This window comes from Manis pentadactyla, chromosome 1 (assembly GCF_030020395.1).
Source record: "Manis pentadactyla isolate mManPen7 chromosome 1, mManPen7.hap1, whole genome shotgun sequence".
NCBI classification, from domain to species: Eukaryota; Metazoa; Chordata; class Mammalia; order Pholidota; family Manidae; genus Manis; species Manis pentadactyla.
The window spans coordinates 179,461,436-179,479,631 of NC_080019.1; the positions used below are offsets into that span (position 1 = coordinate 179,461,436).

General features: G+C 39.6%; 1 protein-coding gene across 6 annotated transcripts in view; it reads left to right on the forward strand.

Annotated features, from left to right (window-relative positions):
- The window catches only part of LOC118922437 (kalirin), a 483,582-nt gene that overhangs the window by 433,863 nt on the left and 31,523 nt on the right, over window positions 1-18,196 (forward strand). For all 6 annotated transcript variants that reach the window (XM_057503419.1, XM_057503422.1, XM_057503431.1 and 3 more), the window contains 3 exons: window positions 6,099-6,168; window positions 8,487-8,576; window positions 14,755-14,847. In XM_057503419.1, coding sequence (XP_057359402.1) covers window positions 6,099-6,168; window positions 8,487-8,576; window positions 14,755-14,847 — 253 coding nt within the window. The remainder of the gene's footprint in view (window positions 1-6,098; window positions 6,169-8,486; window positions 8,577-14,754; window positions 14,848-18,196) is intronic.

Consider the following 18,196-nt stretch of genomic DNA (forward strand, 5'->3'; position numbering starts at 1 on the left):
GCTCCAGAGAGGGTAGGAGGGAGGGAGGAATTGGGAGATGGAGAGATGGAGAGGCAAAGGGATAGGGACTTGGCACTGACTGGATAATCCAATTAGCTGAGACACTGGGAAATAAGTAATTACCCAAGGGTGATATAGTGAATATGTTAAGTGTCTCAGCTAGTTGGTATTGATCCTTTCAAATGCTGTCACTTTGAAAAATGATAACCAAGATTAGTTGTGTGTGTGTGTTATCTTTCTTAAGACCTTTGTCTACATAGGTATTGAGTGGAGAAATTCCCAACCATCAAAATTTCTATAAATAAAAACAATTCAATATGTAGAATTTAATACCTACAAGTAGTGGTTTTAGCACAAATAAAAGTTTAAGTGGAATGATACTTAGTTTTTGTTCTCCACTCTCCCCATTTTCACACTACATCTCTTTTCTGCGTAACTAAATAAAAAGATCATGAAACTTACCTACACAAGAACTAGATCCATTTCTATTGCATTTTGCTAAGTATTCCAGGAGCACTCAGATAAGAGTATATTCCATAAATAGATCCCCCAAACAGCAATGGTTTTGTTAATGCAGTCTCCCCACTTTGACTAACCTACAACCTATAATTCAGGAAAATCTCCTATTTTCAGTTTTTCTTGATTATTACATTTTCAGCTTTGGTAAGGACAGCTGTCTGTTTAAAATGCTTATCACCTTCAGCTAAATGTGCACTTTACTTTTAGCTTTTCAGTAAGTTGGAGATATGGTCATATGGGAGACTGAATAACATTTTTTATAAAAGCTTTGCTCTCAGGGTTCAGAGGGTCTTTTTCACCATCAACTATCTCCTCTTACAGATAAGGACACTTAGACCCTGAGAGGAGCCAGTGACTTGCCCAGTGTATGACATCCTCCCTTTTACAGATGAGACATAGATTCCAGGGGGTTGGTCTCCCACATCAGAGCTCTCTCCCTTCCCCCACTTGATAGACCACCAACTGGGGCTGCCAAATCATGTTGAGGGTAGGGAATATGATAGTAAGGGTCCAATCCTGCACACCTTTCCCTTTCTTCTCTAACTGAAGTTCCAGGTGTGAAATGAAGGGGTAAATCCCTATAATTCTCATGGCTCAGCCTGGGTGATCAAACTGCTGAAACACTTACATGAATAATCCCACACCTTCCCTAGAGTGTACATGACTCTCCCTTAGTTCAGTAGCTGCTCCAGTAAGCTAGCCAGCTATCCTAGCTCCTGCAATTGAGAGTCTCTTCTGTGCTAGGCTTTGAATCTGTCTGGTCACAAATAGACTCTTTAGAAATTATCTCTAGCTCCACTTGGATGAAAACAGTAACCCAGCCTTGCTTTGATAAGGAGGTCCTGTCCTGGACTTGCTGCAAATAAGTGGACCTGATTTCTCTCCACCCTACCTCCAGCTTTATTTATTTATATATCTTCCATATTGTTCTTCTTTCTCCAAGCTACAACCCCTGCCTTCATCCCCCTTCTCCCCACCTCTGGCATTCCAACAGGGGTATGTGCATGAGAGTGCGTGCATGAACTACATACACAGTCGTCACATATATTCCTTTCAACTGCAGACCATACCCTTGATGTAAAGGTCTGTCTGCTGGACCATGCTATGAGCCCCTCAGTGAAGGATACACTTTTCCAGAAGTAGTAAGGCTGTAGACTGAATTTACCTTCAGAGAGAACAACAAAATGACTTGGTACCTTTGTAATGGTGCTGTTTCCATAGTTTTTAACAACAAACCTCAGAAAGCTTTTCTCTCGAGAAAAGAGGTTTCATTGCCTAGGATTCTGTATAAAGCTAGTGGGAAGCGTTTTCTTATAAAGTAACTGCATAATATATTGTAGCATAATAATTTAATGGAGTAATGACATTTCTTTAAGTTTTATCCATTTCTGAAAGAACCCCAGATATTCACACAAACACTCAAACTACTTACATTGCTCATTTTCCCACAATTTATTACATATAATTATTGAAATGGTGAGGAGGGCCCAGAGTAGCTTGGAGTATTCCATCATTTGTGAAGAGTGTTGTGACCTCCTGTTCTTTAATTTAAACCCATCATGTCTATTTGAAGTTGGTGGAATGATATGGATCAGACTTACATAATCTGTCATCTTCATAAGCTTCAAATTAAAAAGCAAAATAGAGTTTAAAATTGCCACTTGCCTTCAACACTTACATTGAGATAATAGTGAATATCTTACTCAGAGTTATAAATTGATATGCCCAGCGCAAGATTTCTTTTTAAATTCTTAGCCTTTTCATTTAAAAAATTAAATCATACAGAATCTATGTAGGATCTACCAACTGGAAGCATACTGGAGTTGAGAGCATTTGCCTGCAAATGCTGATCTATGGACTGGATGTGCTAGAATTACCCAGGGAGTTTTTCTGAACAGTGCAGATGCTCAGATTCTAACCTCAGAGGGCAACGCACACCCAGGTGAGGGAACCACTAACAAGGGCTTTTCCAAGAGTGCCCCTGGAGACAAGTCGAATACTCCCCAAAAATATTGTCACTCATAAAGAAGTTTGGGAAGCCCTACACACTCTATCTTCATCAGAGCTTTATAATGTACATCGTCATGTTATAGGATTTTGGAAGTCCTGCAGTAAAGAAATCAGGTAGGTCCAGCATTTCCTAAACTTAAATAATGTGTGATCTTGGAACCCAATTTTTACATAACATCCAATCAAGATTTTTCCAGGAACCTATTACAGATTTTCCACAGATCCTTAGTGGGGAGAGCTCCCTAGTAATAAGTCTCCAGGAGTGGGGAAAAGTGTGAGATAGGTATGTTTGTCAAAGAGGGTTTGACTTTATTAAGATTGAGTTTTTTCACTGATTCTAAAGAACTAAGGTTTATTTAGTGCCTACCATATGACAGACACTGGATTGTGTTCTTTACCTACATGGATTTATTAAATTCTTACAACAACCCCAGAAAGTTGCTATTTAAAGATGAAAAATGAGGTGTTAGAAGACCCCCATCATAACTGTGACTGAGTGTGCACTGTGGTTCTTGAACTTGTGCCAAGTTGTGGGAGGACAAGAAAGTAAGACATATCATAAGTCAAGGAAAGGGAAATGCTCCTTGAATTAATCATGAGTAATCTTGCAGCTTCCTAAACAGAAATACAATTTTACATCCTATATGGAGTGTCATGATCCAAGCTGCTCTATCATTTGTTTGATAACAAACAAGAAGGTCCTATCTAGCATGGGAGTCAGAGTTTAAGGGACTGGAGTGATATCCTGAGAATGGGGAAGTGGAGGTTTCCTACAAGCTGAAAGCATTTATCTTAGGTGCCCAGAGCCTCCTGATTCTCCCAGGTTCTCTTCTAAGTTCTCTCTTCCTCCTAGGTCCTCCTTTCTTTAAAGCAGTTAATTTTCTTTCACCAGTCCTTGTTCTAGAACAGCTCATCACATTTCCTTCCCCTGTTGCTAAGCCCTTCCAGACCTAACCTCCAGGCCCTGTTCAGTCCATCATGGCTCAGAGCTGCATTGACATTCACTGTCTTCACTGAGATTTATATTGAAGGCCAATATGAGAAATGATCATGCAAAGAATATCTCAATACCTGAAACACTGCTTCTGAAGATGTACATTTGCTTTATTCAGTGTTCCTCATGGAAAAGAGCCACCTAATAAATATCTTAGAATTCAGTTTCCAAAATAAAAAATATATATTAACATATATTATATATAATATATCATGTTAGTATATATATATTATATATATAAGTGGTGATGAGCTAGATTCTTTCTCTTTGCAATAAAAAAGAATGTTTCCTTTTTGACCTTGAAAAAAGTTTGATCCTCAATTATACCATTATAGAGTACATTTTCCTGTTTCTGTTTTAGAAGTCATATTAAATACATGTGTATCACCTGCAATTCTTCTAAAGTAGCAGTAAATATGATATTTTATTGATTCTTGAGCACTGCATATTTGTATTTCAAAAGCCCAAATTGCATTACAATTACTCCTGTTCCATGATTCAGATCTAAAAATCACACTAGGGGAAAGATGATTATCATCAAATGGGTACTGCTGGGGCTCCTCCACTCCAAAATTTTTCTTATTGCTAAAGTAATACCCATTTATTATAGAAAAATTTACATTGCATATGGACAAAAACTATGTATCACCTACGATCCCACCAATCATTATTAGCATTTTGGCCTTCCAAATATGACTTACCGAATATTTTTTAATTGCACATATGTATTTTTTTAAACCAAAAGAGCATTTTCTTTTTCACTGAAGGGGTACACAAGTAACACATACATAAACCCATAACCAGCTATAATTAGAAGAAACTGCCAGAATGCTTGGACAATAGGAGCCAGGTAGAATAAGTCAAACCAATAAAGTTTGTTTTCTCCAATGGCAGAGAAAAGTAGTGGAATAATTCAGAACTGTTTATATCATTTAATATATTTCTTAAATTAATTTAAAAAATCAAAATTAAATAGAAAAATATAGATTGATACCTACCACCCACCACTATCTTCATCCACCCTGTTCCTTCACCTGGTTTCCTATGACTTTTTTTTTCTGATTACTATATTAGAGCATGATTGACATGTATAAATCTGCACATATTTAACATATATAGCTTGAGGAGTTTGGGGATAAGTGTGTACGCATGAAACCATCACTACCATCAAGGCCATAGACATATCCATCACCTTCCAAAGTTTCCTCCTATTATTACTATTAGTAGTAGTCATAGTAGTGGGTAAGAACACTTAACATAAGATCTACCCTCTTAGCTAATTTTAAATATACAACAAAGTATTGTTAGCTGTACTATGCTATATAGAAAATCTCCAGAACTTGTCTTGCATAACTGAAGTTATATCCTTTGACCATTGAATTCTTGGGTTTGGGTTGGAAATAATATCTATTCCATACTTAGACAAAAGGCAGCATATTGTATACATTCTTCCACACCTTGCTTTTTTCACTTAACAGCCTGCCCTGGAGATTTTCCATATGAAAACATTGAAAGCTTTGTCATTTTTTAATAGCTATATAATATTCACTTCTGTGGAGGTACTATAGTTGACTTTGTCATCTGCAGACCATCTTTTGCTATTATGAATAGCACCACAGTGAATACACATAATATACATCATCTTACACATGTGCAAATACAACTAAGAAATTTTCCAGAATTGAAATTGCAGTGACAAAAGATAAGTACAGTTTTTATTTTGACAGATATTGTCAAATTGTCCTTTGTAAAGATTACACCATCTACCACTTACATCAGTGTTTCCCCACATCCTCATAATAATTTGAAAAAATTTGTGTGATTTTTTTAAACAAATTCCATTTTAATGATGCTGACTTATTAGAGCTCACATTCTCTGAGCTCAAACCAACTGTGTAATATATTAATTTGAGATAGGTAGAGTCAACTCTTTATTAACATGGAAAGGAACCATGTGCCAATTTGGCAGATAATTCAGTAGCAATTCAATTCAGCTTTGAAATATATTGTGATTTTGTCCTCATTACATTTTCTTTCCTTATAGTGTCTGCTTTAGGTTATATTAACTCAAAGTTTTTACCACAAACTGCTACTCGTAGAAGAAGACGGCCAAGAGTTAGAAAGAAATCAGTGTAGGATTCAGAATTTTTCTACTTTATCTCTGGGACCATAGATGATATTTATTTTGTTCTTTTTGATATCTATATATTTTTTAAGTTACAATGTGCTGAGATTACTTGTGTAAAAAAAAGAGAGATTTTTAAGAGACCCAACACATGTTGCTTTTAAAAAGCCCAACACAATATAATACTGAATTATTTTTAGCCTAGAACTGTAAACCCCGAAGGAAATGATATTATTTTAAGCAGCACTAGTTAATCAAAATAAATTTTAATGAAATTCATTCAAATATAGTTTTTAAAACTGCTCTTCACCATGTATCACTTAGAAAGTGGAGAAGCCACGTGTAAATTGTGGAGAGTTGATCAAGTTGTTTTGGCCTCTGTAAAATCCTTGGCAGGGGAGGGCTCAGCAGTACAGAGATGTCTGATTCAGCCTTTCTCTCCCCTTATAGCATCTTCCTCAAAGAGCTGGAGAAGTATGAGCAGCTGCCTGAGGATGTGGGACACTGCTTTGTTACCTGGGTAATGGACCTGAAATCCTTCTCCCACTGTCCCATGCTTTCAAGGATTGCAGATGGTATAAGATGGCATCACTGTTCAACGCCTGACCTGAGGATTGGTGTCACTGACATTTTAACACAGGACCAGGGACTGTACAGAGGGGCCATGAGTTTATCTGAGAGGCACCCCATCCCTGAGGAGCACAGCCCTCATTAGGACAAGTCTGAGTATTGTGTCCAAGCTTCTCTTTAGCTCTCTAACTTTCTAAAATCAAGATATCCAAAGAGTAGAACAAGACCACCACCCTTGGTAGAACTACTCCAGCTCCATCCACTAGTGTTTTGGGGGGATTTTGTTATTGTTTGTTTGTTTTGGCAAGATGAAAGATTAGGGATTTAGAACTTTAAGAATCCACCAACCATTGGTTTTATTTTATACATTCTTCTGCACTCTTATAAGAGAACAGACCCCTCAGATATCCATCCCAATTTTGACCTACAGGATGTCTGTCATTCTCTTTCTTGGTGCTATTGTCATGGGCCAAGTGAATGGGCTAAATGTACCAGGTTCAACTTGTATAAATGGAAACATTAGTCTCCATCAGCATCTCCACACCACATTATTCTGAGCTCAGGTTCATGATAGGAGTGCAAACATGTCCAGAAAGCCCACCTAGGACACTAAGTGCAACTAAACATGGAAATCCTTCCCCAGGGTAAGGAGCTTTAATGTTTAATAATTATCTAATTATAACTTCCACTCAGAATGAGCTAGTTACTTTTTAAAATGTCTTCACGATTCAAAGAGTTTATACTCTCAACAGCCCATAGAATAGGCAGGGCTATGGTTATGTTTTATATTTTATAGTTGGAAACATTTCAGATGAGCTAGGAGGTTGACTGTGTAATAAATATTACAGCCAGTCGCACAACTCAAGACCTGAGTTGTTTTCATGAAACCTTAACGTTTGCCTCCTTGGTGTACTCTCATTTCTCAAGGAAGCCTCAGACTGCCATCCTATATTGTGCTAATACATTTTCTGCCTCTAAACACATGAGCCAATGCATAGCTCACATTAACTCTGATAAATAATTTATAATCCCTTGCACAGCCAATGTAGAGAAAAAACAAAATCAACCATTAAGTGAAGGGATTTTTTTTTTTACATCTTGTTTCATACAATTTGTGAATTTGCCTTACAATCAACCATAAGTATGATTTATCAGCATCTCTTAGGGATGATGAATGCCTCCCAGGTAGTATATAAACCTTAAAATTGGCTTCAGAAAACCTTTGGTGATTGCATAAAATACACACATCTTGCCAAGAATTATCTCAAGGGGAATTTAAGTCTCAGAATCTTAATATATGAATATAGTATAGGAGTAAAGTTGTTTGTAATGTACTGAAAAGCAATGGTTATGAGCAAGAAGCTGAAGTTGGCTTGGCTGGGCTCTACCACTTTCTAACTGGGAATTTTAACCAATCTATGCTACAATTTTCACACCTGCTAACTGGGGATGGTAATAATAGGACTCACCACATAGGGTTCTTGTGAGGATAATATGGGTTAATACATGGAGAGAGCATCTAGAAATGCTGGCATAAATGAGACCTGCTATAATTAACACATATCTAGACTGCTTTCTCAGAAGAGAACATCCCAATGTTCTACAGGCACCAAAATGGGCCGCATTTCACAAATGGGAAAAGTATGTGGTGGTCAAAATACACACACACATTTCCCAGAGAGAGGGTCCTGAGAGAAATGAGAAGTGAATTTTCACCAAGCTATAACATTCTTGACTTGAAGTAACAATCTTGTTAGGATCCATTGTTCAGACCCTGCCCCATAGATTCACCCTGCTTTCCTTTTCCCCTATTATTGCTTCTGAGAAGTTAGGGATAATGGCATAGTCCTTTAACATGCACTAAAAACTACCCCCAGTGGAGATATTTGGACAGCAAAGGCTGTCATTTTTCAAATGGGAAGCACAGTTGTGATAATCCAAAAAATAAAAATAAAAAAGATAATCTCCAAGTAAATTCTGTCCAACATCAAAATACCTTATGATATGTGAATTGGTTTTTCTAAATCTTTCTAGCACAGACTAGCATTAAAATGAGCTCACTTTTAGCAAGCTTTCCTTACCTACTGATAAGACAAAAGCATCCCAAAGTTTGTTAGGGGAGTGTGGGCCAGATGGCCTAGAATATTTGCCACAGCTTATCCTGTGGCACACAAAATCTAAGGTTTAAACTACACAGCCCTTCAGGCACAGTCAACAGAAGGCAGCACCTAATGGATGTTTATCTGTTATTGTCTTTGTTCTTTTTAGGCAGACAAATTTCAGATGTATGTCACCTACTGTAAAAACAAGCCTGATTCCAACCAGCTGATCTTGGAGCATGCAGGCACCTTCTTTGATGTAAGCTGTGATTTTCCTTTCTTGAGCCATTGATGAGCAGGTGGAAATGCTTCTCTACTGTGAGATAATGGATTTTTAGCTATCCTTTGTTCCTCATTTTTCTTTATTGGCTACCCCAAACCTCTATCTCATGGGTAAAGCATGGAGAGAAACAAAAGCAGTGTTTGTCTTTGGTTTTACCCCATCCCATCTCAAATGCTGTGATTTTGTACGAGGCACTTACCTCCACACCACGAGCTAGCCACCAATTTCATTTGCAGAGGAGGCCTCCTATGATGCAGGTGTTGATTAAGATATTTTACTTCTACTTCATATACAGCTCCCTCAAAGGTAGGGGTTCTCAACATCTCATCCTCAGACCAGCCACATAAGTACCACCTAAAAACACGTTAGAAATGCATATTTTAGACCACCCTCCAGATCTGTTGTATTGGGATCTCCAGGGCTGCAGCTCAACAATCTGAGTTTTAAGGAGCCCTCTGGGTAACTCTGATGCCCACTCACACTTGAGAATCACTACTCTATTGCAATTGTTTCAACCTTGGCTACACAGGGCATCACCTCGGGAACTTCGAAAAATTCTGATTCCTGAGTGGTCTGGGTTTTCCCTGGGCATTGAGAGTTTTAGAGTTTCCAGGTGGGAGTAATGTGCAGCGAGGGTTGAGCACTTTTGCTGCAAGAAAGCCAAGAGAAGAGTCAGAGCTGATGCGCCTTGTCAGCTCCTTTGGTCTTGAATGAGGATCCAGTCCCGTTAGTGAATATATGAGTCTGTGTAGTGCTGGTCCCCAGAGAGACCTATTGACTATACATTAAACAGAATCAAATGGGTCACTGCAGGATTCAAGGGAAGAACAAGGAGAGAAGAAATGAAGAAAAAAGGGAAGTTCAGGGAGAGACTGTAGCAGCGATGGCCATTCTGATATTCATATCTGAAGTGACAAGTACTTGAAATTCAGAACTTGCTAGTATCTGTCAGCCTATTTATCTTTCTGCCTACCTGCTTTTATTCCTTCCATAAATATTTCAATGTCTACTGTATGCAAGATGAGTGCTGGATGCTGCAGGGAATACAGACATTTACACATCATCTCTTACTCAAGTTTACAAAATAAACCTCTGAGCATCTTTTTAGCCTGATACTGTCTTAACAGAAATGATTCTACAAATATCTTGTTGCACAGCAAAGGAACGACATTTTAACGGGAGAAAGCCAGACAGGAAAAACCATACATCATTTTTTTTTTTTTGGGAGGGCATCTCTCATATTTATTGATCAAATGGTTGTTAACAACAATAAAATTCTGTATAGGGGGCTCAATGCTCAATGCACAATCATTAATCCACCCCAAGCCTAATTCTCGTCAGTCTCCAATCTTCTGAAGCATAACGAACAAGTTCTTACATGGTGAACAAATTCTTACATAGTGAATAAGTTCTTACATGGTGAACAGTACAAGGGCAGTCATCACAGAAACTTTCGGTTTTGATCACGCATTATGAACTATAAACAATCAGGTCAAATATGAATATTCGTTTGATTTTTATACTTGATTTATATGTGAATCCCACATTTCTCCCTTATTATTATTATTATTTTTTTTTTAATTAAATGCTGAAGTGGTAGGTAGATGCAAGATAACGGTAGAAAACATAGTTTAGTGTTGTAAGAGGGCAAATGTAGATGATCAGGTGTGTGCCTGTAGACTAAGTGTTAATCCAAGCTAGACAAGGACAGTAAAACTTCCACGGATGCCGAAGATTTCTCTCAAAACGGGGGGTGAGGTTCTAAGCCTCACCTCTGTTGATCCCCAATTTCTCTCCTGATGGCCCCCCCTGTGACTGTGCCTGTCTTAGGTTGTTCCTCCCTTGAGGAATCTTACCCGTCTCTGGCTAACCAGTCATCTTCCGGGGCCATACAGGGAAATGTAAAGTTGGTAAGTGAGAGAGAAGCAATATTGTTTGAAAAGGTTAGCTTTTTACTTCTTTGCAGATTTATGCCCTATGGCTCCTATGCCCAGCATTTGTCTTGAGGTATCTTTACCACTTGGAAGAATTATGATACTCGGTAAATTCGATATGAGGCACGAATTCTATTAAAGGGTTGTAATTAGGAAGGAAGAAGAAAAGCTATAGAAGTAGCAGACGGAAGAAAACATGGGAAGATTGATTATTTCTTTGACATATCTTGTAGAGTAACTTAAGCATGTATAGGTTTTAAACTACTAATTAAATTGCGCACACACATTAACATAATAGGAATACAGTTACATAACCAAAGCATATCTGTAATTACCAGCCATCTCCAGTGAAAACAAGAAAACCAGTTAGGCACCGTAGGCATTTGTGAAAATTTATCTATGATATGATGGATATTGTCCAATTGAACTTGAACAGTCTGAGAGAAATCAGACAAATTAAAACAACCCATTCCTGGGGAATGTTCACATCCCTTATGTTCTTTTAACAGTAGATAGTCTGTAGTTGTAAGATTTTGGAGTGCTACAACTTGCACTTCTCCTAATTCTTGGTTGAGTTCCAACAGTATAGATCCAGTCAAATTTGTTGTTTTACTGTATGCACAGGCCAGCTTAGATATCTCCTTCTTCATTCCCATCATACATCATTTTTTTAATGGAGCATTAATATGGAAATGGTCCTAAGAGTCCCAAAGTGGAATTTCTGAGGTTTCTGAGATTTGATAAAACAGAAAATCCAAGAAAAGTACTTCTCTAACTTGGTATCAGAATTTATTAGATTATCATACTGAATGCTCTAAAACACTGTTATTTTTGTTTATTAATGTATTTCCCTTACAATGTACTGAGTTATTATTCATCAGCAAAATCCAAGAGAGTCTTTCTGAGGTTTTAAATGCACTGTGTCCTACCTTCCACTTAGCATTTTTCTGAACATACATGTTCTGTGCCCTGAGCATGCCTCAGATTCTTGTGCATTCTTGTCTTCGAGCACACTGCTCTCTCTACCTAAAACAGATTGTGATCCCACTGCTCACACATGTAGTTGCACTCACAGTCACTCTTCAGAATTCTTCCTATGCTTTAAAGGTCAAATGTTGCTTCCTGCATGAATCCTTCCCTTTCTTATGCATGCATTATACTTTGTATCTCTCTTATAGCATTTGTAACCATTTGCCTTCCAGCAGGTTACCAATGTACCTTTGTATTACAGACACCTCCCCTGAAGCTGTGAGTCCCTTGAAGTTGACTGATGTTTGCCTGGGTCACTTCATACACATCACAGTGTCTGGTGCTAAACTGTTTTCCTTTAGTCCCACATTCCTCATATCCCTGTTTCTAGCCAATTTCTAGATTTGATAAGTCAGATATACCCCAAATTTCACAACATATCCCCATTTCTAATATAGTGCCTGAAGAGCCTCTGCATTAGTTGGGAAGGCCAATGGAAGCCAGAAAACCAGTCCAGTAGGAGTTCCTAGAACTTGGCCTGGAGGTGGGGAGGGAGAACAGCAAACTCCTGATTGTTTCAGAAGCTTTCCAGAGAGCGTTTCTCTAACTTTTTTCCATTTGATCAAAAAGTTTTCCCTAAATTCTACATTTAGAAACCCTGTGCCTTAGGCCCTCATTCTATGAAAGACATAAACCCATAATAAAGGCAGTCTCTTTATTATCTGTGTATAATAAAGAGAATGCAGAATAATGAAGTCCCAGAAAGGTGCACACATCCACTGATGGAGAATTTTCTACTCCCGATGTGGGAACTGTGAGGCTGAGATGTCGGATGCCATGTGGATTACTCAGCTTGGCTGGCTGACCCAGCCCCTTCCTCGCTGCTCCACCAGCAGCTTTCCCAGGCTGGGCACCTTGTCAGAGAGGGAGGACTGTCAAAGTCACGGTGTCGCCTGGGAACTCTTGCCAGAGCCCCCAGATAAGCTCATAATGTTCCTTTGCCCAAAGAGAGTCAGGCTGCCAGCTGTTTTGCCTAATCCTTGCACAAGTCCTACACATCTCTAGGCAAGAGGCAAATGAATGAGAAAATTGCTACTTTCTGGGATAGCTGACAGGAAATGGAATAATTTTTTTATTCCCTCTTCACCTTCCTCCATGCCATAGAACAAGTTGTATCTTGTCTAATTTTAAAGCGTTTCTTATATTCCTCCTAATGCTTTGTTTGTTCTTACTAGCCCTACCTTAGGGCAAGCTCCTGCATTGCACATCTAGAGATAATAGATAATAGGTTATACATATATTTAAAGTGTGCAATTTAATGGTATTGGTATATTCAGAATTGGGTAACCATCCCCTAAATGTCAATCATAGAACATTTTCATCACCTGAAGAAGCAACTCCACACCCTTTGTTATTATAGCCTCCCACCTGCTCCCAAGGCCCTAAGCAACCAGTGATGTGTTTTCTACCTCTAAAGATTCGCCTGTTCTAGACATTTCATAAATATTTCACATAATATATGTTCTCTTGTGACTGACATCTTTCACTTAGCCTGGTGTCTTCAAGGTTCATCTGTGTTGGAGCATGTCTCAGTACTTCATTCCTTTTCTGGCCAAATTCTACTCCATTAAATGGATATGACATTTTGTTTTCCCATTCATCAGTTGGTGAGTGTTTGGGTTGTGTCCACCTTTTCATCATTAATAATACTGCTATAAACATTGTATACAGGTTTTTGTGGACATATATTTTCATTTATCTTGGGCATATACTTATGAGTGGAATTGCTGGATCATATGGTAACTATGTTACACACAAATGTAATGACTCTATGTTATTACACTTGCAGTAACCTCCTAACTGGTCTCTGTTTCTACTCCCCAAACTCCACCCCCTGTGTTGCCATTAGGCTTATATTAGTCTTTCTGAAACATTGTTTTCACCATGTTTTTCTCATATTTAAGGTCTGCAGTACTTTACCATTGAGAAGCTCACCATCAAATCCTAATTCTTCCTCCTAGCTTTACTCCGTCAGTAACTGAAATACATCTTGCTTATCAAACTGCCTTTTTCATCATTTCTAGAATCTAGGTGTGCATCCTCGGCATCATTCAGGCACAGTCCTCATTATCATCTAAATACATTGATTATTTCCTGTGCATTTTGGTTTATATGGTTTCCCTTGTACAGCATCACTCCTCCAACTTCCCACCTCACCACCCCCTGCCTGGGCTCTGAGCCCCAGCTGAAGGCTTCATCTCTGCCGACTCATTGATGACCACTCCTGGGCTCAGTGATTCCTCTCTGTTCTCACTGGTCTAACCAGTGAGAATACCTTTTGTTGTCCTTTGCTGCTGTCTATTTTATGTGTGTGTGTATTCTCAGCTAGCTAGATCATATAGTTCTCAAGGGAAGGAACTAACCTTCGTAACACCTAGACCTGGAGAGGCGAGATCATTTTGGAGGCCGGATATACAGTGGAATGCAGTGAGAGTCTAGATGCACAGGCCACAGCTGCGACTGGAGTCTTGGCCTGGGCTTCAGTGATGTGGGGACTGTTGGCAAAAATGGAGAGAAAGACTTGTCTCCAGGGATAACAGAAGGAGAACAACTAGAAATGGCTCCATGGTTTCCAGCTCAAGAAGTCTGAGGAATGAGGGAGGTGCCACTGATCACAGTGAAAAAGTAAGGAATACAGTGGTGATTCTAAGTCAGGATGCGTAAAATTCAAAGAGAAGAGGGATGGTAATAGATCTGTGCCCTTATGCTATCCTGTCCTTTGGTGACTGAGGGCAGGTGGGCACAGGAGCCACCAGAGCAGAAACCAGAGCCTCACCCTCTGCCTTCCCTTTATTCTCTTCTTTAACCCCCCTTTACTTCCTCCATGTGGGGTTTATTTCCTTTCACTTCTACTTCTTCACCTCTCCTTTAACCTTCTGTCTGTTACTTATCTCATCATCATCATTTTCTACCCTTTCCTTTCTCTATCTCTTCTTAATTTCCATTTCTGATTCATAGATCTTTCTTTCCTAAAAGCCTCTCTTCTGCTATCTCTACTTTTTTTCTGTTTATATCTGCATCTTAGTCTCTTTGTTTCTCTTTCTACTCCCTTCTCCTCATCAAAGAACACTGTCTCATAACTGCGTACATTTTTTCTTTCCTCCTCTCTTCCTATCCTACTCCTCTTCTCCAAGAACACACAGTTACACGTGCCCCTCTGTGTCTAATGGTGCCCATTTTCATCCCTGCAGGAGATACAGCAGCGGCATGGTCTGGCCAACTCGATCTCTTCCTACCTGATTAAACCCGTCCAGAGGATCACCAAGTACCAACTACTCCTGAAGGTACCTCCCTCCCCTCTGTGTCACCTTCTCCCCGCTATGTCACCCCTTCCCCTCTTTGTCACCTCCTACCACTACTGACCTGGCCCAGGGAATCCCAGCTTTGCCCAAGGAAGGTAAAGATTTCTCCCTGAAGACCTTGCTTCTACCTAGAGCAGAACTTCAGAGATGAACCCACACTGGCATTGATGGCTCCAGACTGCATGTCCTAACCCATGAAATTCCAGGTGCTTATTCTGGAGAGAAAGGAGAAATGGGAGCAGGAACAAGTTACAACTATTTTCACACCTACCCCGCACTGCACAACTTTTAATGATTGCCACCCAGGCACTGGCTAACACTTAGAGCCTCTCCTGTCCATCCATCTGGGGCAAATTCCTCCTGGTGGGCCCTGTACCTGATAAGATTAGGAGCCAAGGTCTTAGGGGGCAGTGCCAGTCTACATGGGTGGTAGAGGCCAGGGCAGCACCTACCATTGCCTTAACCTCTGTGTTTGTTAAGACGTGAGTTTTTGCAAGAAAATAGAGCACATATTAAAATACAGTGACACTCTGTGTCTGTAGGATCCAATATTGGGGTTCTGGAACCAACCAAGAAATTTGAATTTTTTCCAGTATGTTTTTTTTTAAGTCAAATAGTCAAATTATGTAAAATATTAAGTAAGTTGAGCTGATTCTTCTCAGAGAAGGATACATTGACAATCTGAAAATATGACATTTCCCCACAGAAAGCCAGGGAAACTGATATTATAGGCAGTTCTGTATTAATTCTTAAGGTGTAAAAGTGGAGTTTTCCCTAAGTGATTATTTTGCTGGTTGCTCCTCAAATGCATAGGCTAAAGGGATAGTGAGAGGCATATTATGAGTAGTATAGGTCCAGAGAAAATCTGATGGAATTCAGCTCATGTTCAGCTATACTTACAGAATTCACACATTCTAGCTTCATTAAACCTGAAAACCAGTCTAGTTTCACATCTGGGCTCTAGTCACGCTGGAGTGTGTTCACCATTCTGATCTGTGGGGCCTCCCTGGCTTAGCACTTGTCTTCACTGATGGTCAGAGTGGGGGCAGCAGTGAGCCTGTGCCCTGGACCTCCCTCCTCCCCAGCAGAGGTCGGGGCAGGGCCATGCACCGCGCTTCCCTTCAGCCTCCTCCTTCAAACCTTCTCCTCCTGTCTCCAAGAGGAGACTGTGGGCTTCTGCTTTGAGGCACTGAAGCCATCCCACCCTACAGAAATCACTTGGAGAATTACAATGCAGCATCCTGCCCTTGACCTTTATTAAGAACTAGTGTGAGACATAACAATGAACATCTCAGCTGTTTCAGGCAGAACCACTTTTGAAGGTATCATCCTCTGTTTTTTGAAGTGTCTTATATAAAGTCTCACAGAAATTATCAGAAAATCAGAGTAGGATGTGGGAGATTCTCTTCTAAAAATCGGTGTGCTCTCTCTCTTTAAATCACAAGAGCTGTTGGTCCTTCTTTGCCTTGGGTTTCAGGTAGAGTTGCGTTCTGTGGCTGCTTACAATAGTCTCTCCTTGGCTCGGTTTTCTGTGTATAACTATCCTCTCCTTCCCTGTCCCACCTAACCTTCTAAATGATTTTTTCTTGTGCCAGAAGATTTTTTCAAATTTATTTTTGTGACTTTAAAGTGTAAGTATCCCAAAGCCTTTGCAGGAATTGATGGGGTTGTAAATTTAAAAAAAATAACAATTCACCCAGCTACGCTGCCAGTGTCTTAAGTCAATTAAGTTGCAGTTGTCTAAGAGAAATATAGTTTTTCAGTTCTCCCTTTTAATCCTATAAGGCTGAGGTTCCTGGGATTAATTGTGTGGCAGACAAGAAAGTGGAAGATGGATAGGTTGCTCTGTGTTTTGCATTAGGCAGGTGGAGAGGTGGGCTCTGGGCCCTCATTCTGTAACTGCACATTTTAGGAAGAGATGACTGTGCAGGTAACTGGGAAAGGGGACAAAGTGGGAATTTTAGTTATAGAGAAGTGGTAAAATTACTTTAAATAGACTTAAGATCATGTTTACCTCTTCTAAATGTGCTAGTAGCAAAGTGTTCAATAAAGGAGAAATAATTTCCTGAGCTTTTACTATAAATAACATGGGGTTTATTTTCTCATTAAAGTCAGTTTTATTCCGAGTAAGTTGGTATTTAATTACCTATATCCTCTGGGCTCCTCACTTTAGGTGTTGCGTGAAAGTGAAAACCGTATGTCAGTTAGAGTGCTCAATACTCTCCACGTAAATCTGCTACAGCTCTCCTGGAGCCTGAATTAAGTGTGGAGCCTTCTCCTTAGCATGAACTACGGCAAGGATCCGAGGAGAACTTACGGCTTTGCTGGTTGATTGGTGGACTTGCCACATTGCTTTGGGGGTTAGACTAATTGGTGTCTTTCTAGTGCAAACTGAAGCATATTTCTTACTTCTCTCTTATGTTTCTACCTAAAAGTTCCTTGAATGGTGTATGACAACAAGGTTGGGAGGGTTAAAATTAGGAAAGCTGTGGGGAGAATCAGAGAACTTCAGGCTGGCAGAAGTAGACGCAACTTTCTGAACAATGAAGTCATTGTACTGATGGAACCAAGAACGGGGCTGAGAGCTGATCCCTTCCACTACCCCAACATGCACTCTAGGTAGTCTGCCTCTTCACTGACACTCAAAGCTCCCTTCCTCATATAGGAATGTATCCAACATAACACAAAAGATTGGGTTTTCATACCAGATGCTCACTAATCACTCATCTTACTAATTATTTACAAATAATTCCAAGACAGAGGTAAAACAGAGAAGTCCAGGACTGCCAATACTTCCAAGTCTTTTCTTACAGCATCAGGATGTGCTATGGCCTGGATTAATGTACAAGGTTTCTAAATGATGTGTGTTGCATCACAGCACTTATCCCTGAAGAAAGCAATTTTGTTCATGAAAGATACTTATTTTTTACTTGGATAGTTGCATTACATATGTGATACTTTCTAGGGAACCATGCCCCAAAAGCCACAGATTCCAGGTTTGTTTACCCTAAGAAGTCCTAGACAGGCCAGATAGAGCCTACTAAAAGCATTCCACAGATAAGGACTCTCCTGCTAGCAAGTACCATTCGTTTATTCACCAGAAGGTCTGCCATGAACATGTTTATAAGGTTTGAATCAGTAACTTCTTTCTTTCCTGGAAGTGCATCCCCACCCATCAACCCATCCCCTGCCCATCCCTGACCCCACAATCAAGAAGGAGAGAGCATGGGTTGCAGATCTTTTCCTTAACTGTTTCCTTCCCAGTGTCAAAGTGAGGAAGATATAATAACCCTGATAGGAAAAATGAAAGCCAGTATTTCTCTAGTTGTGC